The 20,968-nt window shown below is 34.4% G+C and overlaps 2 protein-coding genes across 2 annotated transcripts; one reads left to right on the top strand and one right to left on the bottom strand.

Annotated features, from left to right (window-relative positions):
• Nucleotides 1–977: 977 nt before the first annotated feature.
• LOC119190103 lies at nucleotides 978–5,028 on the bottom strand. Its single transcript, XM_037441166.1, has 4 exons — nucleotides 4,905–5,028; nucleotides 3,507–3,721; nucleotides 2,301–2,450; nucleotides 978–1,681 (listed from the first exon to the last, which is right to left on the bottom strand). Exons 1-4 carry the CDS (start codon nucleotides 4,912–4,914, stop codon nucleotides 1,592–1,594), a joined length of 465 nt encoding a protein of 154 aa, XP_037297063.1. The 5' UTR covers nucleotides 4,915–5,028; the 3' UTR covers nucleotides 978–1,591.
• A 12,459-nt stretch (nucleotides 5,029–17,487) lies between these two features.
• Nucleotides 17,488–20,652, top strand: LOC115453320. The gene is made up of 3 exons (XM_037441141.1): nucleotides 17,488–17,697; nucleotides 19,678–19,827; nucleotides 20,145–20,652. Exons 1-3 carry the CDS (start codon nucleotides 17,488–17,490, stop codon nucleotides 20,232–20,234), a joined length of 450 nt encoding a protein of 149 aa, XP_037297038.1. The 3' UTR covers nucleotides 20,235–20,652.
• Nucleotides 20,653–20,968: the final 316 nt, after the last annotated feature.

The following is a 20,968-nucleotide window of genomic DNA, read 5'->3' as shown; positions in this document are numbered from 1 at the left end:
CTGTATTTTGTAGACACACTGTAGCCATCACAGAGAATCACTGATTTCCAAAGCTTTGCCTGAAAATCTCAAAACAGTACTAGATACAGCTGTTAAAATTGTAATTGAAACGAGTAGTCTTCTTGCACCTCTCTTTCTGTATACGGAAGTTCTGCTTAAGCAAGTGAAGAACTAATTGATTTATCAGAAGATTCGTCACTAAAATTTAATTTTAATCGTAAGCAATTAACAAAATTTTGTCTCTCGGTTGCTGGTAACTATCCATGCTTGTTTGATGAACCTATGAAACCCCTCCTCCCTTTTACGACCTCATACCTATGTGAAGCTGGATTTTCCAATACTAAGTTGGCTGGAAATATCTACTAGTAGTCTAATTATTGTTTTGGTCTATCGCGTATCAGCCGTGCTACTAGACAGTAGACAATAAAGCGTTAAAGGAACCCTAGTGAGTGAGTTTTTCTCAATAAACTTTATTTTAATTCTTTGAAGTTCCACAGAAATATGTAGTGTTTTTGAATTTATACTTGTTTGTATTTTTATTTTCACTTAATTATTAACTCAAGTTTGTAAATGTTACAAAGCAACTAGGCAGTAACGGGCCATGTCTTTTACAAGATCTCGTTATTTACAAAGTCTGTTAAATTGAAAACTATTTCAAGATTTTTTTGTTCCTTATACTTTACACGTCATAATATAAAGAAATTACTAAGTGAACTTCTAAGAGAGGCTAAGTGGTGTATGCGCCTGCCATGTTCTTAAAGATTTATTTTAACCTCCATGTTTGCCTACCTTGTGAACACTTTAGGAAATTGCGACAGTGATATTATTTGTTATTATATTACTTCGCTGTGAATTCACCTCGTTGAGAATTCGCTTGAATTTGTTCAGAGGGAAGAGAGCTTGTGTTAGACATCGATGTTAATGTGTGTATTAATAGTAATGAATCTTTTTACTTGTGTGAAATAAAATAAAACACGTTTGGGCGATGCAAAAGTTATATTTTTATTCAATTAAAGCGCACCTCAAATGGTACAAGCAAATATAAATGACATTCTTATAACTATGACAATGTGTGTATTTGTTCTAGGAACTGAGATGGACAAGTCATAAACAACGTTTCAAAGAACAGATGGTCGGGAAAATACAAACTTCGAAGCAATTAATTTTATTTTAACTAAACATAACATCTTAGAAATGTTATGAAGGCTTTTGTGTGATTTAAGAACATTAATTATCTTATTTACGGTAGCGCTCCACTGTATTACCGCTGACTTTAGTAATGTATCTATGTGTCAACAAGACAATGATTTTATAATCTGGAACTACATACAATACAGCAAGTGCTTTCATAATAATAAAAAAAATATTTCAAACTCGTTATAAAATTATAAGTAAAGATTAAAAATGCAAGTAGTTATGACGTGTCCTTTCAAAGATTTTTCAACAGTTAAAAAGAATATTTGTGGTAAAATTTCTAAAACATGTCATTTATAAAAATTGTTATATTAAGCTTAGCGAACTACAAGTTTTGCTTTTTTCATAAAAAAAAATGAATATAAACACTTGCATTACAACTTTAAAAGTGTACAAATTAATGAACGGTGCACAGTACTTCGTAGTATTTCTTTGCAACTTCTTTACCTTTAAACGGCAGGTACAAGTGTCCAAGGCTCGGCTGAATCTTGAATAAAAATAAAATACAATTATACTTTTGTAAAAATTACAACATTAAGAAATTATTGATGGATGTATTAAATTTATTTAAAGATTTTTGGCAATTGATACTAGGTCTGCATTGGTATCACAGTCCATTTTGTAATTAACAAACTAAGAAAATTTATTCTTGCAATAAATCACTATTTTTTCAAATAAATGGAAATTGACATAATTTTCTAGGCTAAATTTAAGTAACAAAATAAACTAAAACCGAAAAATTATTAAAAATCTTAACAACGCTGGGATAAATTAAAAGTAAACCAGTGAATAGATTTGGATAGAAAAATGCATTTAGAGAACTAAAAGGCAACTACTATTCCGTCAAAACATACAGTGCGGCGGTTCTTTTATTATGACCAAATTATTACGCAAGCGGAATCGTTAGTACAGCCTAGTATAACTTAGGTATAACTTGTGTATAAACCAAAAAAAAAAATAGGTGTATGAAGTCTGCCGACCCGCATTAGGCCAGCGTGGTGGACAGAAGCCTTCACCCTCTCAGTGAAGAGGAGGCTCGTGCAACGTACTCAGGCGTGAGCATTATACAATATAGAGCCGGTATTATTATTAATTTGCATTATTACCTTTCCAGGTATCAGAGAGTTTTGTTCCCTTGCTCTGCCGATGTACAGCGTCTCCCCTGATGCCGTCTTCCCACCAGGTACAGCCAGGGGGGGCACTTCGCCGTTTCCCGCTGGGATCCATTGAATATCATCGCGAGAAGCGCAGCAGACCTGTGTAAGTAATGCCGGATGCTACAGCTTTAGGTATATTTTTGAAATGGGTGTATCTATGTAAACACGCGGTAGCGTGTCAAGCCAAGTTCAAGCTAACAGAATAGCGAGCAGTACCGTGTGTAACATTACTCGAACCATTTGGAGACACTTTAGACTCCTTCACAACTCAAAAAGTATTCCACATAAACGTGTCAAATTTGGTTCATATATTGAGACACCGTTTGAGATGACCCAGAAAGTTCAAATTTGGCATCTAGATAGGTAGTTGGGTGAATACAAAGTAATTAATCAAAAACTAGTAAATTGTTATCTTTTCATTATGATTATTCAATTAATAGAATCACTATTAGAAACATTTACTTACAGTGCCTGTAATGTAAGAATCAGCAATCAAAATTAATTACAGTCGAGCTGTGTGTGGATTTTAAGGTCTTCACGTGAATATATTATAACGAGCGGAATACCACGTAATTTTTTAATTTTTTAATTTTTTACACGCTTCATAAATATTAGCTTTAGCTTCTAACAAAAACCATTGAGAAGCTAATATATGAAGCAAGTTCCATATATATTATGTCTTAGTTGTCGACTTCAACGACAAAAGAAGTGAGATTAAAATGGGTGCCAAGTTCAATGGTCAATCCTGGAATTTATTAATGACAATATAAAATATTTTATAACGAATTATAATTTCTTCTTATAACTTAAGATAATATATTGAAGCCTAAGGTCCGACTTGGATAATTCAAATATACGAAGTATATTATAGCCTTCGCAAGTTCTAAAGCTGTAAGTTCTCATTTTATTCTTCCGAAAATTTGGCTCGCTGGTGCATATTAGCCATCGAACATAGGGCTCACCTATGACTGTTTTAGTAACTACTTATTAATAATAATAATGCAGATTATTTCGTGATTTCCAGCAGAAAAGATACAACATAATGCTAATAGAAGAATAATAGATTTCAGTTCTTTTGTCGTTGATAAACTACTACTAGACAATAAATGCCAAGATGGCAATGGTTCCAGCCACTTGTAAATTAGAGAGAAATACCTCAATGTCTTTCACTGCATGCGCTTCGTCATTCCAAGGGACGTAAGCGGTATCGCGTTTGGTATCCAGTACGCCTGGGATTAGATCTCCTTCGTACTGCGCCCTTATCACCCACAGGGCCTGTTTATCGTTGCAGTAGTTCTCTTCCCCGCCCACCACTGCGATAGGAGCCAGGTATGATGCATCGTCTGAAGTTGTTGCGATCCAGTGGATTGCTGTAACATTATTAACACTCTTTGATAAAGTACTACATTGTTATGTGGCAGTTTGCAATGAATTCATCTATTGGCACGGTAAACTGAATCTCATCCACTCCCCTTCACTCTGACTAAATTACTAGCTATGCAATGCACGCCAATACCCGATGGCACGGTAGGAACCGGTGTGTCTGCACATTGAAAGAAAAGTAACAGAACAGAAATCAGAGATATATAGTTTTTTTTTTCTATTTGACCGTATTATATCGCTCAGTTTGTTAGTGTATGTACATCTGCGAAACTAAAAGATCCATTTTTATATAGTTTTCATAGGTCGAAAAGGAGTACAATACAGTCTTTGGTTAATAAAAATGGGATATTAAAAAGGGAGGTAACTACGGGTACGAAATTGCGAGCACAGTTAGTTTAGTTTAAATTTATACATACTCGGCGTGAGGAATTTCATTGGACATCTCTTATGCCTTTAATAATGCTTGGTGGCTAATTCAAGGTTGTCCTAGTACATAATTTGAATTTAATATTTTACGCGTGTCCCTATGTTTCTTGAAAGAACATGTAGGTACATAACTGACGTGAAACACCTGCGCCCTACGAAGTCTACAGCTGCATTCGGAAGAAGGCTCCAAACATTATATTCGATTAGACAAGGCGCAAATATTTGTCAAAGAACACCTATTGCTACCTAAGAGGATTCGCGAGGCTATTGAAATTAAAAAATGCATATTTCAATAGAGAATATGGTTGGAAGCTTGTACAAGTTTAGGATCCTGATCTATATTTAATTTCATTGGAACACAAAAGACGGACTGCCAGAATTGAAGACTTTGGGCTCATTTTGCGTAGATTAGACCGTCGTGTGAGCAGTTTAAATTTTTTAAATTGAAAAATAAATAATTTATAAAATAATTGAAAAGCCTAGGTACGGGGTAGATATTGTAACGTTGAATTTTCCGACATCCTACACATCAGTCCGCCCAGTGATCATGAAGACTGCAAAGAATCAATCGTTAAAAATATTATAATCGTTATTTTTCAATCGTTAGAAAAATATATAATATAAAAACCGCAATGAAATCCTGAATTAGTTTTATTTCGAGGTTCAATAATTTTTCGAACTGCAGTGTGTTTTTTTTTGTGATATAAATAAATAAATAAAATAAATAAATGCATTTATACTCACTTGATGCCATTGTATTCGAAGGAAACGCGGATAAAAACGACACGCGAACGTTTAGCGAAGCGACCGCTCTGCAATTGAGTGCGAAAGCTCGGAGAAGGCCATTTAACGCCGCGGCTCGTGACACAGAATCATACGTGTGCTGTTAGTCTTCGAGGAAAAAATACTTAGGTATTCGGATTTTTAGAAACCTCACTGACCATACGAAACACAACAGAGATTTTCTTTTCTATAGGTCTAGGATAAAGTAAAGTACAATAAGAAAATCGATTAAAAGATGAGAGCAACGTATTAAATTGCTTTTCTTGCGTATACATATGTATAGGCGCATCTTCTTCCTTACCGATGTTCTATAGTCGTATGTGGCTTATTTCGTTCCAATAATTATTAATGTTTATTTTAAAAACCAGTGTAGGTGCATTGTCCCGGTTAATGGACAATTATTTGAGGTATTAACTTGAAACAAGTAAAGAAATATGTATATTTTATATGTAAAATAGATGGCAACTATATAAATTGGATCTAAATATTATAGTCTAGTTCTAACACAAAATATAAAACATTCCACTCCCGCTTATATATTTTATACATTTATAGCTCTTTCTCGCGGTTTCGCTCGTATGAAGGAGATTTCAGGGTAATTTTTTATTCCGACTTATTTAATATTAATAGGATTATGAGAAATAAGGGGAAACGTACAAAAACATCTCAAGTGATAGATAACGACCACTTATATCAGTTGATAATCGCTAGTGTGTTAGATTGTGATCGTCACTTTAAAACAATTTAAGTAATGTAACGAAACAACTTTCATGAAAGCAGAATTGTTCCCTTTAAATGAAACATAATTAAATGTCATATTATAATCAATACTATCTTATTCATCAACTACCTAGTTAGTATAAATATCGAAAAGAAGTAAGTTTCCTCACGTCTACTCCAACTCCCAACACCTTATTGCAGTTAATACATTTACGGTGCAGCTGCAATTCTTCGCGGACTGCGTCACGTACATATAAAAGCAGTCGTTTGTTTCGAGGAACGACACCGTTTATGAAATACATTGTAATCCAGAGAAACTGGATCGAATCTCTGGCGATACACTTTCCGACAGGAATTATATTCATTATTGCAATGTTATACAGAGATTGTTAAGGTTGCATTTTATAAGTAAATAAAAATATTTCTTGAAACGCAAATGATGCGCTACGATATCGATATGTTCATATAACCCGATTCCTACCGGTTTCCCTTTCGTTAAATTTATATAAAATCTAATTACTATTGCAACGATTTGCAGACCGCATTTATGCAAATTAATACTAATATATGGGTTTCAGAAAAATTTACCCTTCGCCGCTGATATGTTTCTGAGTATGTTGTTTACTTATTAACTGACTGACATCTGAAACACACGTCAAACACGAAACAGCTGACCGATATCGGCCATTTTGGTTACTGAACGCTTAAGATAGGTTTATAGAAGGGTGATAGCACCGATAAATCAAAGCCTCTTTATCGGAAACTTACAGAGCGTTTTAGCGCTATTGAACGATTATGAATTTTTATCAACCCTTTACCGCAATGTATATTTTTGCCGCAATGTATATTTCCACCACCAAGCAGCAGTGCGCATGCACATTAGTGTTCCGGTTTAAAGGACATTGTAGCTAGAGTAGTTACTGGACATTAAGAGACTTAAATGGTTATGTCTCAGGTTTATGTCGCAATTGAATCACAGGTTTGTCTTACTATTTCTTCGTGAAATTGATTTGATTATAATTTTATAATAAGTTGAGTGGGGCCCTCAATGGCTCCGTTAGCTTACATTTTGTAAGAAAATAACAGAACCTGGTATGTACGGACACATAACATTGAAAAAAAGTAATAAAAAAGTAAAGGCGTGTCTAAAGAAGAGTAACAGAACATAAATCACTAATTTCGTTGTTGTATCTATCTGACTGTTCTTCTGTTTGTTTGTTAGTGTATATGTAGATCTCCGAAACTACTGGACGGATTTTTATATACTTAGTTCTTACAGGTGGACAGATTATAATTGAAAGTAGAAAATAGTTTTTATTGTTTCATTCAAATCGGATATTGAAAAAAAAATTATTCACGCGTACGAAGTCACAGGAACAGCTACTATTTAATATCATTGGTGAATTACGTAATAATTATAACTGGCAAGAATTAAAATAACAAGTAAAACCATTGTTCACGGGTAAATAGTTACCTATCATATAAGTTAATTGAAAATAACAGGTAATTTTTATCAACAAGGCTAGGTATTCAAGCGAAGCACTACTTTGTATCCAAAATAACCTCACTAATGAAATAGTCACTGCAACGTGATAACGTGATATGTATACCTAATAATTTGATACAATTTTAATAATTAGAGGAAAATAATACAAAACTCACAATAAATTGTAAACCCGTGAGATATCCAATGTATAAATTTTAATTATCAAAAAAAATATTTATGTCTTTATCAATGCGGTACCTTTTATTAATATGTAGAGCTTTTTAACCGACTTCAAAAAAAAGGAGGAGGTTATCAATTCGACGTGTTTTTTTTTATTTTTTTTTGTATGTTTGTTACCTCAGAACTCGCTCATTTATGAACCGATTTGGAAAATTATTTTTTTATTCGAAAGAATTTCTTTCCAGATTGGTCTCATAAATTTTTTTTCAACATCGCTTCGGTAGTTTGGTTTTAAAATTAAAAAATCTAGAATAATTATGTCGTCCAAGAAAACGAAAACGCGAATTTAGCTTTCCTGTGACGTATTTAGTTATGTTTTTGCATTGAGTTTGGTTGACTGTGCTTCTCACATACTAATACATATAGCATAACACCTTTTCCCCGTGTCAGGGGTAGGCAGAGGCGTAACATTTCAGCGCGATAGTCGTACTGCGAGCGAAACACATTAGTTGTGTTTTTGCGTTGGGTTTAGTTGACTTTACTTTTTACATACATACATATATGTATATAGCATCACACCTTTTCCCCTTTTTAGGGGTAGGCAGAGATGTAACACCACAGCGCGATAGTTATAGAATGATCGAAATGTATCAGTTGTGTTTTTGTGTTGGGTTTAGTGGACTCTTCTTGTTACATATACATATACTATCACTACCGATCCCTTTTTAGTCGCAAACACATTTAATGAATATTTTGCATCTGTAGGTGAAACCAATAAAACCTTGTCATGCCTCGAACCGCAGGGAATACCTGTAATAAATCCTAGTGAAAATACAATATTTCTGTCTCCAGTAAGCAACAAAGAAATCAAATGTAAGTATAATATTAAATTTAAAAAACAAGAAAAGCCATGGTATCGATGAACTGTCACCTTCTTTATTTAAGGAATGCGTCGACGAATTAACACTACCGATTACCAGTTTAATAAACCAATCGTTTGAAGAAGGAGCTTTTCCCGATTTATTAAAAATATCTCTTATAAAACCCCTACATAAAAAAGATGACAAAACGGAACCAATCAACTATAGACCCATTCGCCTTATTACCCACAGCCTCTGAAATATTCGAAAAAGCCATGTATATTGTATAACCGTGTTTATAAATTCTGTGAAAAATATAATATATTAGATGATAGTCAAAATGGATTCCGAAAGGAACGTTCTACTACCCTAGCAGTTTATAAATACATACAAGAAGCACTAAACATTATAAATAATAAAAGTTATGGCATAGGAATTCTATTAGATATGACAAAAGCTTAAAGTACAATTCAAAATATTACTTAATAAGCTGCACGGGATAGGAATTCGAGGGAAAAGTCACGATTGGTTCAAATCGTACCTACAAAACAGAAGCCAAATAGTAGAAATAGACAACTACAATCATGCCACAAACGAAATACAAAAAATATTTTCACAAAGCAAAAATATTCATGCATCGATTCCGCAAGGAAGTGTTATAGGCTGTCTTTTGTTTTTAATTTATATAAACGATCTTCCAAAAATCTTAAACTGGCCATGCGTCCTATTCGCGGACGATATCTCTGTTCTCACTTCATGTAAATCCCATACAAGTCTAAATGAAAAAATGTGCAATATACTCTCAAAGACTGAAAACTGGATGAGATCACACAACTTACAACCGAACTACCAAAAAACAAAATTTAATCACTTTCCACCCACCACAAAAACAACCACTAAACATTGACATCAGTTATAAGGGTACTACTACATTAGAATTAGTAAAAAATGTTACACTATTAGGTTTGGATATAGATTCTCATATAAATTGGAAGCAACATATTCAAAAGATTAAATCAAAAATTTCAAAATTCACTTATGCTTTATATGAAATAAAAAAGACAACCGACGTAAAGACTGCTCTGTCTTCTTACTATGCATATGCATATTCGTGGCTCTCTTATGGTGTGATACTATGGGGAAACAGTACTGACGCATAAATTCTCTTCACGCTTAAAAAAAAACTAATAGAATAATAGTTAATATTAAACAAACTGATAGCTGCAAACCTCATTTTCAATCTCACCGTATCCTCACGCTTACATCCATCTATATATTAGGAATTTCGAAATTCGTACACAAACACCCAAATTTTTTCCCAACAAGAGGGGAAATAAACTCCTCAATGAATTTGCGCTACAAAAACAGATTAAACTTACCATTCTCCAGGTTACACATGCATTCCTCTAGTCCCTATGTTATGGCTATAAAAATATTTAATAAGTTGCCTAAAAGTATTAAAGAAGAAACCAAAACTAGTCTATTTATTAATAAATTAAAAAAATGCCTACATTACAGTGGCGAAGCGTCCATACAAGCCGATTCCCACCGGCTTCCCTTTTAGGTTCTCGGTGATACTAAACAAAACATTTAATAGGCAAATATAAATTTACAACATACCAGACAGTGGACAATAATTATAATAGCTTAACTTATTAATTAATGATCACTTAATAATGACATCTATCGACGAATAGCCCGTTGTTTGTAAATTTAATCGATATCGATTACCTATTTTAACTAACGTTAGATGGCGCACCTTGTATTTAGTTCCCCAGAAATTCCGTTACCAAAGTGAAATTGTGACGCCACTGGCCTAAGGTAACCCGCTGTCAAGCGGCTTAATGTCGTAGTATGTTTTTAATATAGATGGCAGCACTTTGTATGACTTTCTATGCAAGTGTTTGTCGGAATCGCGCGGAAGATATGGGCAAAGGGAACCCGAGCATTTTCGGCTTCACGTTAACCGACTTTGTATAGTTGTCACTTTTTTACGTCCATTAAACGTCATAATTTATTATGCTACCAATTTGCGGTGTTTGTAAATTGTCATATTCATTTTATTTTTTGATAGTTCTGTGTTATTTAGTTACCAGCGCTTTGTTTATTTAGAAACTACAAGTAAATGTGTATTATAATGGAATTAACTACCTGTGATCAGTTTAATGTCTACCTTTACGTAAGTATATTATCAGTCTGTAATTTCACATATTAGTATGTAGATGGTTAAATATTAAAAGTAGATATGAAAGTTTTTGATTTTAGACACAAAATGTGTGTTAGAAGAAAATAAATACTTACTTATTATATTTTACTGAATTTAAAACGATACAAGCAAAAGTTAACGAATAACCTTTCTTGATTATTTAAATTGATAATTATATACGTTTATCATGTAAGTACCTTTAAACTGTTGGTCTGTTTGGCGATCGTGATACCTATTTCTATATGAGGTAATTATATTTAAAGTATTATTTTGAAAAAAAAAATACGGATACTTATTTGGAGGTAGTGTGGTTATAATTTTAATACTTACTTTTGTTGCTGTTATAACAAATTAATAGGTAAGTACTTATATTTGTGATTAATGGAAGGAGAATTATCTACATTTATTGTTTGATTTTATAAATGTTTCAATTATTTACGCATAATAGGTAATTTAGTAGGTATGTTAACGTTAGTCGATTTCAAATCAAGACTAATTCGTTGTCTTAGTTTTTGTTTTCCCATAAATTGCTCCCGATATCTTAAGTGACGCAAATTTTTTCACACCGGGTTACCTTTTGAAAAATTTCACCCTTCGCCACTGCTACATTATAAATGTTATTATAAGATAACTGTATACTTAAATGATGATAATATATTAAAATAATTAGTTATACCACCCATACGATAATATTATAATACAACATAGTAAATAAAACGCTACCAATAGGAATATATTTAAAAAAAAAGTGTAACTTTGAAAATAATATGTATAATATATTTAATAATAATATTATAGTACTACACATACACACAGGCGCGCACACACACTTACTCACACGAACACACATATTAAAACACTAAAATTTACATAATCAATAAAAAAGTCTAGTAGTTGTATGAAATAAAAAAATATAATAATATGTACATGCATGTAACAAATACCTATTATAAGTAGTTAATTGTGTAGTTTCTCTCTCTCTTGAAACTGCCGTGCCCGACAGGGTCCACGATTATGTTACGTGTATTAAAATGTAACATCTTATGTATAAAATGATTGTGGAGTGCAATAAACTTTGAATTTGAATTTAAATCTTTTCCCTTTTTCAGGGGTAGGCAGAGGTGTTACACCACAGTGCGATAGTTGTACTGTGAGCCAAATATATCAGTTGTTTTTTTGCGTTAGGTGTCCTTGAATCTACTTCTTACATACATATATATAGCATCACACCTTTTCCCCGTGTCAGGGGTAGGCAGAGGTGTATAATTTCATCGCGATTGTCGTACTGCGTGCGAAACACATTAGGTGTGTTTTTGCGTTGGGTTTAGTTGACTCTACTTCTTACATACATACATATATATAGCATCACACCTTTTCCCCTTTTCAGGGGTAGACAGAGGTGTAACACTACAGCGCGATAGTTGTACTGTGAGTCAAATATATCAGTTGTGTTTTTGCGATAGGTTTCCTTGAATCTACTTCTTACATACATATATATAGCATCACACCTTTTCCCCTTTTCAGTGGTACTCAGAGGTATAACTCCTCAGCGCGATAGTCGTATCATGAGCAAAACACAACTACGCCATTGAGACGGTCTATTTTTTACTAACACAAAAAAGCAAAAAACTAAAATAATTTTAACAAAAAATTAAACCGCCTTCAAAAACCACTCAAAACCAAAAAATAATTTCACATAACAAGTATATATTGGATATCAATTTTGGAGTCGGTGCCCAATTAAAATTGTTAATTCTTATATACCTATACATATAGCATAACACCTTTTCTCCTTTTCAGGGGTAGGCACAGGGGGAAACACCTCAGCGCAATAGTCGCGCCGCGAGCGAAACTTATCAGTTATGTTTTTGCGTTGGGTTTGGTCGAGTCTACTTCTTACATACTTACATATTATAAGTAAGATAAATGTGTAGAGGTAGATTCAACCAAACCAAACGCAAAACACAACATATATATTTTGCTCACAGTTTCTTACATACATAAGTAAATAGCATCAAACTGTTTCCCCTTTTTCGGGGTAGGCAGAGGTGTAACTCCTCAGCGAGATAGTCGTATTGTGAGCGAAACACAACTACGCCATCGGGAGAGTCCATTTTTAGTAAGTCAAAAAAGTAAAAAATTAAAATAATTGCAACAAAAAATTTAACCGCCTTCAGAAACCACTCAAAACCAAAAAATAATTTCACATAACAGGTATATACTAAATACCAATTTTGGAGTCGGTGCCTAATTAAAATTACTAATTAAGCTAAATAAATACATTAACAAATATACGAAAACAATGTGCAGCCAGCGTACAAAGTCAGCAAGTCAGATCTTCACCGGAGATAAACACACCGCCGCATTACAGCAAACGGAAGCTATTAAGGAAATATTTAAATTTGTGAACTGTACACTACCCAAATTCTTCCTCTGTTACATATAGCTGGTCAAATGTAAAGGAAATAAAAAGATGAAACACCACACATGTGCTTGGTACTACACCTTTCACTGTGTATGTTTGTTAGTAGTACACGCAAACCTACTCCTTTTAATTGATTTGAAAGAAATTTAGCTCATAGATGGACTATGCAACAAATATAGCTAACTAGCAATTTTAATTAGGCACCGACTCCAAAATTGGTATTCAATATATACTTGTTATGTGAAATTATTTTTTGGTTTTGAGTGGTTTTTGGAGGCGGTTTAATTATTTTGTTAAAATTATTTATACACAATAAACGTAATCTTCTATTATGCATTACGAGTAAAATGTGATTTGCTGTTTTACATAGAGATTCATAACAGCGACGTAAGATGTCGCTATATTAAACAATTGCTCGCTGCTCCGCCCGCATGAATAAGTTTTTCCGGGACAAAAGTCCCGTTATATTTCTCCCGGGATAAAAAGTTGCCTGTGTCATTCCCGCGTTCTCGAACTATCTCCATACCAAATTTCATCAAGATCCGTTGGGTAGTTTTTGAGTTATCGCGTTCAGACAGGCAGACAGATGCGGCGGGGGGAATCGTGTTTTATATATTTTTTAATATTTTTTAAGAAAACAATTCCGTTAGACATATATGTTGCGTAACTTTAACCGTTTATTCAGCACACGCAACGAAAGCTCCCAATAGGAATAATTTTCCCCCCTTTTTATAACATTTTTCATTGCTGCTACGCTCCTATTGATCATAACGTAATATTATATAGCCTATAGCCTTCCTCTCTAAACAGGAACAAAACCAAATTGATGGTGGTTTATCGGACACATAAACTGCAGATCACCGGGGCGCTAAATATTGAAAAAGTGGACCAATTTATTTACTTGGGCTCCAGTATATCTAAATATCTAACACCGGTACTTGTGAGTCACAAATCCGACGCGGAATTGGAATGGCAAAAGGCGCTATGGGCCAACTAAAGGGAATATGGAAAGACAGGAACATCCGAAATAAAACCAAACACAACTGGTTCGAACATTAGTATTCTCCATATTTCTATACGGAGCCGAAACATGGACGCTCAGAGGTAATGACCGGAAACGCTTTGACGCCTTTGAGATGTGGTGCTGGAGAAGAATGTTGCGCATCCCCTGGACAGCCAAACGTACTAACGTGTCAATGCTTAAGGAGCTAAAGATCTCAACTAGGCTTTCGACCATCTACCTGAAACGAGTCCTTGAGTATTTCGGCCATATTGCCCGGAAGAATGATGACAATCTTGAGAAGATCGTTATTACCGGCAAAGTCCAGGGTAAAAGATCTCGAGGGCGAAATACGATGAGCTGGTCGGACCAAATCCGCTCCGCTCTTGACGGCAACATGTATGAAGCAATCCACGTTGCAGAGAACCGGCACCATTGGCGCAGTATAGTCCGGAATAAAATGATCCGTGTAGGAGGTCACGACCCTCAGCATTGAGGACGTCATCATCATAAATGGGCTATCCAACCTTGAAAGAATTATTAGAAGGTCTTCAGATTAGCGCGTTCAAACAAACAAACTGTTCAGCTTTATATAATAGTATAGAGCAGTGGTTCCTAAATTGATTACTCAAAAACTAAACTAATAATTATTTTCCTCTACTTATTAAAATTTTATCAAATTACTAGGTATACATAATATGTTGCAGTGACTATTCAATTAGTGAGGTTATTTTGGATACAAAGTAGTGCTTCGCTTGAATATCTACCCTTGTTGATAAAAATTACCTGTTATTTTCAATTAACTTACATGATAACTATTTATACGTTATAACAATGGTTTTACTTGTTATTTTTATCCTTACCAGTTATAATTATTACGTAATTCACCAATGATATTAAATAGTAGCTATTCCTGTGACTTCGTACGCGTGAATAATTTTTTTTTTCAATATCCGATTTGAATGAAACAATAACAAACTATTTTCTACTTTCAATTATAATCTGTCCACCTGTAAGAACTAAGTATATAAAAATCCGTTCAGTAGTTTCGGAGATCTACATATACACTAACAAACAAACAGAAGAACAGTCAGATAGATACAACAACAAAATTAGTGATTTATGTTCTGTTACTCTTCTTTAGATACGCCTTTACTTTTTTATTACTTTTCTTTCAATGTTATGTGTCCGTACAGACCAGGTTCTGCTGTTTTATTACATAATGTAAGCTAACGGAGCCATTGAGGGCCCCACTCAACTTATTATAAAATTATAATCAAATCAATTTCACGAAGAAATAGTAAGACAAACCTGTGATTCAATTGCGACATAAACCTGAGACATAACCATTTAAGTCTCTTAATGTCCAGTAACTACTCTAGCTACAATGTCCTTTAAACCGGAACACTAATGTGCATGCGCACTGCTGCTTGGTGGTGGAAATATACATTGCGGCAAAAATATACATTGCGGTAAAGGGTTGATAAAAATTCATAATCGTTCAATAGCGCTAAAACGCTCTGTAAGTTTCCGATAAAGAGGCTTTGATTTATCGGTGCTATCACCCTTCTATAAACCTATCTTAAGCGTTCAGTAACCAAAATGGCCGATATCGGTCAGCTGTTTCGTGTTTGACGTGTGTTTCAGATGTCAGTCAGTTAATAAGTAAACAACATACTCAGAAACATATCAGCGGCGAAGGGTAAATTTTTCTGAAACCCATATATTAGTATTAATTTGCATAAATGCGGTCTGCAAATCGTTGCAATAGTAATTAGATTTTATATAAATTTAACGAAAGGGAAACCGGTAGGAATCGGGTTATATGAACATATCGATATCGTAGCGCATCATTTGCGTTTCAAGAAATATTTTTATTTACTTATAAAATGCAACCTTAACAATCTCTACATAACATTGCAATAATGCCAGAGATTCGATCCAGTTTCTCTGGATTACAATGTATTTCATAAATGGTGTCGTTCCTCGAAACAAACGACTGCTTTTATATGTACGTCACGCAGTCCGCGAAGAATTGCAGCTGCACCGTAAATGTATTAACTGCAATAAGGTGTTTGGAGTTGGAGTCGTCGTGAGGAAACTTACTTCTTTTCGATATTTATACTAACTAGGTAGTTGATGAATAAGATACTATTGATTATAATATGACATTTAATTATGTTTTCTTAAAGAGAACAATTCTGCTTGCATGAAAGTTGTTTCGTTACATTACTTTAATTGTTTTAAGGTGATGATCACAATCTAACACACTAGTGATTGTCAACTGACATAAGTGGTCGTTATCTATCACTTGAGCGGTTTTTGCACGTTTCACCTTATTTCTCATAATCCTATAAATATTAAATAAGTCGGAATAAAAAATTACCCTGAAATCTCCTTCATGCGGGCGAAACTGTGAACAAGAACTATGAATATATAAAGTATATAAGCGGAAGTGGAATGTTTTATATTTTGTTTAGAACTAGACTATAATAGTTAGATCCAACTTATATAGTCGCCATCTATTTTAAATGTAAAATATACATATTTTTTTACTAGTTTAAAGTTAACACCTCACATAATAATTGTCCATTCACCGGGACAATGCTCCTACACTTTTTTTTAAACTAAGCATTAATAACTATTGGAACGAAATAAGCCACATACGAGTATGGAACATCGGTAATTCGCCTATACATATGTATACGCACAAAAAGCAATTTAATACGTTGCTCTCATCTATTAATCGATTTTCTTATTTTACTTTACTTTATCCTGGACCTATAGAAAAGAAAATCTCAAATGCGTTTCCTATGGTAAGTGAGGTTTCTAAAAATCCGAATACCTATTTTTTCCTCGAAGACTAACAGCACACGTATGATTCTGAGCCACGAGCCGCGGCGTTAAATAGCCTTCTCCGAGCTTTCGCACTCAATTGCAGAGCGGTCGCTTCGCTAGACGTTCGCGTGTCGTTTTTATCCACGTTTCCTTCGAATACAATGGCATCACGTAAGTATAAATGCATTTATTTATTTATTTATATAACAGAAAAAAAACACTGCAGTTCGAAAAATATTTGAACTTCGAAATAAAACTAATTCAGGATTTAATCGCGGTTTTTATATTATATATTTTTCTTAACGATTCGACGACTTTGCAGTCTTCATGATCACTGGGCGAACTGATGTGTAGGATTTGGGAAAATTCAACGTTACAATATCTACCTCGTACCTAGGTTTTCAATAATTTTATAAATTATTTATTTTTCAATTTAAAAAAATTAAGCTGGTGATGCAACGGTCTAATCTACGCAAAATGAGCCCAAAGTCTTTAAATCTGGCAGTCCGTCTTTTGGGTTCCAATTTAATTAAATATAGATCAGGATCCTAAACTTGTACTAGCTTCCATCCATCTTCCTTAATGAAATATGCGTTTTTTTAATTTTAATAGCCTCGCGAATCCTCTTAGGTAGCAATAGGTATTCTGTGACAAATATTTGTTTCTCGAAACGCTCCCAATCCACAGGACGGGATACCTTTACGACCTGTAAAAATTATTGTATGTAAATCATGAAGTGTTAACCTTTTAACATTCAGATTACCGTGCCAATAGATTAATTCATTGCAAACTGCCACATAACAATGTATATTATCAAAGAGTGTTAATAATGTTACAGCAATCCACTGGATCGCAGCAATCATACCTGACTCCTATCGCAGTGGTGGGTGGGGAAGAGATCTACTGCAACGACAAACAGGTCCTGTGGGTGATAAGGGCGAAGTACGAATGCGATCTAATCCCAGGCGAGCTGAATAGCCAACGCCATACCGCTTACGTCCCTTCGGATGGCGTCGCGCATGCAGTGAAAGACATTGAGGTATTTCTTTTTGATAAACGCCCATACAAATGCTATTAAAAATAATCCTTTCTTTTACTTGCCCTTATCGAATGTGAAGTTGGCGCAAGACACTATTTCTAGTATGTTGCTAAAAACAATTTAGGTTAATTTTTACCCTGGTAATAAATATTTTTTTTCTCCAGACTCGCCATATTTTTAGAGATTCTGTCATATAACTATACATATAGTCTATTTTTATCACCAAACAGGAGTGGGCTACTAGCGCGACTCGATGATATGAAATTAAATGCAAATTATGATAGTACAGTGTCCCACGGAGCTTTAGAAAACAAGACTCTAGTTTAATATTGTTATTGTTTACTTATTAGTGGCTGGAACCATTGCCATATTGGCATCCATTATCTTTAATACATAGTTTATCAACGACTAAGGAAGTGAGATCTATTATTGTCCTATTAGCATTATTATAATTAAGTTGTATCCCTCCTACGGGAAATCACGGCATGAAAGCCGGTCCCTTTGGAAGGCTTACGTGGGGAAATAGATCTAATACGTAGAGGCACCTTTAAGATACATGACTCTAGTTGGGATTTATACACCTTGCAAGAACTCTCTTTGTCTGAACTTATGGAGGAAATACAGCCACAGACAGCGCTGACAAGGTGCAGGGACTATTGCAGAAAAGATGGAAATTATACTTGCTCTATGGATGGGATCTAGCTGGACTAGTTGCTGGGCTATCGACTGAAACAACAGAACGCCTGCCAAATAATATGGCGAATTCTTTTGTATTCAATCCAGACGGTGACTTGCCCCCCACTAGATGGGCATCCCATAAGTGGCGTAAGCCAAGGACGCAACATCGGCCTAGGTGGCTTAAGGGTGTCGAGAAGTGTACACCGATTTCACCATCACGGGTCGCTGTCGCGTCCCGTAGCGGGTTTCCTCGCTATTACGCAGATTAAGCACTTCCACCCTGGAGCTGAGGTTCTTATCTCTTGCGACTTTCACCCGTTACCGGCCAATTGAGGCTAACCAAGGGTCAGGGGGTCTCATTTAGCCCTCACGAAATCAGGGAACGCGGTGTCGCGCATCACCGTCGGCTCGTCACGAAGCCGCCCGTGCGGACTTTAAATATATGAAACGTGTAAAAAATTAACGGTATTCCGCTCGTTATATATTCACGTGAAGACTTAAAAGTCCACACAAAGATCGGCTGTTATCAATTTTGATTGTTAATTGTTATATAACAGGCACTCATGTTTCCTGATAGGATTGTGCAGACATATGAAAATTTAAATTAATTTATTCCTTATTTTATGAGCATATAAATGAACTGCTCTAAACAATAAAAAAACCAATTGTATTTTTTTTCTCTCCTCACTTTATGATTTACTGTAGCCTTTACCTTAAACTGATTTTGAAAAGAGCAAGCTCTGGTAAGAACAGCTTTCCGAACCGGTGGTAGAGTTAATATTGACGGAATCTAAATAATGTATAATATTTTACAGATTCAAATAAATCATTTCATTTCATTTCATATAAATAAGTGTTTCTAATAGTGACTCTATTAATTTAAAAAAAAATAAAAAGATAATAATTTACTAGTTTCTGATTTATTCCTTTGTATTCACCCAACTACCTATCTAGATGCCAAATTTGAACTTCTGCGTCATCTGAAACTGTGTTAGAGTTTTGGTCTATAGGTCAGTCAATGATAAAAATGACAATTTTTTTGACGTTAATGTCTAAATAACTATTTGAGCACATATTTATCTCGCAAATTTCAATATATGAGCCAAATTTGACACGTTTATGTGAAATAGGTTTTGAGTCAAGAAGGAGTCTAAAGTTGCTTCAAATGATTCGGGTAATATTACACACGGTACTGCTCGCCATGCTGTTAGCTTGAACTTGGCTTGAAACGCTAACGCATGTTTAGATACACCTATTTCAAAAATACACCTGAAGTTATAGCATTCGACATACCTTACACAGGTCTGCTGCGCTCCTCGCGATAAGATTCAATGGATCACAGCGGGAAACGGTGAAGTACCCCCCCTGGCTGTACCTGGTGGGAAGACGGCATCAGGGGAGACGCTATACATCGGCAGAGCAAGGGAACAAAACTTTCTGATACCTGGAAAGGTAACAATTTAAATTAATAATAATACCAGCTCTATATTGTATAATGCCCACTCCTTGTACGTTGCACAAGCCTGCTCTTCACTGAGAGGGTGTAGCCTTGGACTATGATACCAATGACGACTTAATTAATATCGATTGCCAAGTCTTTTTGTAAATTTTATCAAGTTTAAGTTAAACTATTTTACGGATTTTATTGCGTTTTTTTTTATTTTTTTTTAAATGAAATTTTATCATTCAGTAAATTTAATACACCCATCAATAATCACTTATTTTTGTAATTTTTACAAAAGTATCATTGTATTTTATTTTTATTCAAGATTCAGCCGAGCCTTGGACACTTGTACCTGCCGTTTAAAGGTAAAGAAATTGCAAAGAAATACTACGAAGTACTGTGCACCGTTAATTAATTTGCCACCACCACCGTTAAATAATATAATTTTATAACGAGTTTGAAATTATTATTTTTGATTATGAAAGCACTTGCTGTATTGTTTAGTACCAGATTACAAAATCATTGTCTTGTTGACACATAGATATATTACTAAAGTCAACGGAAATACAGCGGAGCGCTAGCGTAAATAAGATAAATGTTCTTAAATTTCACAAAAGCTTTCACAACGTTTCTAAGATATTATATTCAGTTAAAATAAAGTTAGTGTATGTATGTGGGCAACGTTCCGGACCATCTGTTTCATAAAACGTTGTTTATGACTTGTCCATCTCAGTTCCTAAAGCAAATACACACATTGTCATAGTTATAAGAGTGTGATTTATATTTGCTTGTACCATTTGAGGTGCGCTTTAATTGAATAAAAATATAACTTTTGCATCACAAAACGGGTTTTATTTTATTTCACACAAATAAAAAGATTCATTACTTACTATTCATACAAACATTAAGATCGATGTTTAACACGGACTTTGTTCACACTGTCGAAATAATTTGTAATTTTCTCAATTATTTTACGCAAAATACCTACATTATTGTTTTAAAATAAAAAAACAATGTTACATAACGCTTTATACGAGACTCCCCTCCCGTCCCTGTAACGCATCATAACGTTTTACAAGAACACCCCCCCAATTGTGTTACGTAATACTTGAACGCCCCCTTATTGAGGAGACAACGATGCCAGCAAAT

The sequence above is a fragment of the Manduca sexta genome, chromosome 21, assembly GCF_014839805.1.
Source record: "Manduca sexta isolate Smith_Timp_Sample1 chromosome 21, JHU_Msex_v1.0, whole genome shotgun sequence".
NCBI lineage: Eukaryota > Metazoa > Arthropoda > Insecta > Lepidoptera > Sphingidae > Manduca > Manduca sexta.
Note: the sequence above shows the minus strand (reverse complement) of the source record. Positions and strands in the feature narration are given on the sequence as shown.

What these genes read in the sequence shown, in the direction of transcription:
- LOC119190103 (XM_037441166.1), bottom strand. An exon ending in ATGCAGTGAAAGACATTGAG is followed by an intron (nt 2,451 to 3,506) that starts GTATTTCTCTCT and finishes TTACTTACACAG; the next exon opens with GTCTGCTGCGCTTCTCGCGA. An exon ending in ACTCTCTGATACCTGGAAAG is followed by an intron (nt 1,682 to 2,300) that starts GTAATAATGCAA and finishes TTTTTATTCAAG; the next exon opens with ATTCAGCCGAGCCTTGGACA.
- LOC115453320 (XM_037441141.1), top strand. Translation starts at nt 17,488, where the DNA reads ATGTTACAGCAATCCACTGGATCGCAGCAATCATACCTGACTCCTATC. An exon ending in ATGCAGTGAAAGACATTGAG is followed by an intron (nt 17,698 to 19,677) that starts GTATTTCTTTTT and finishes TACCTTACACAG; the next exon opens with GTCTGCTGCGCTCCTCGCGA. An exon ending in ACTTTCTGATACCTGGAAAG is followed by an intron (nt 19,828 to 20,144) that starts GTAACAATTTAA and finishes TTTTTATTCAAG; the next exon opens with ATTCAGCCGAGCCTTGGACA.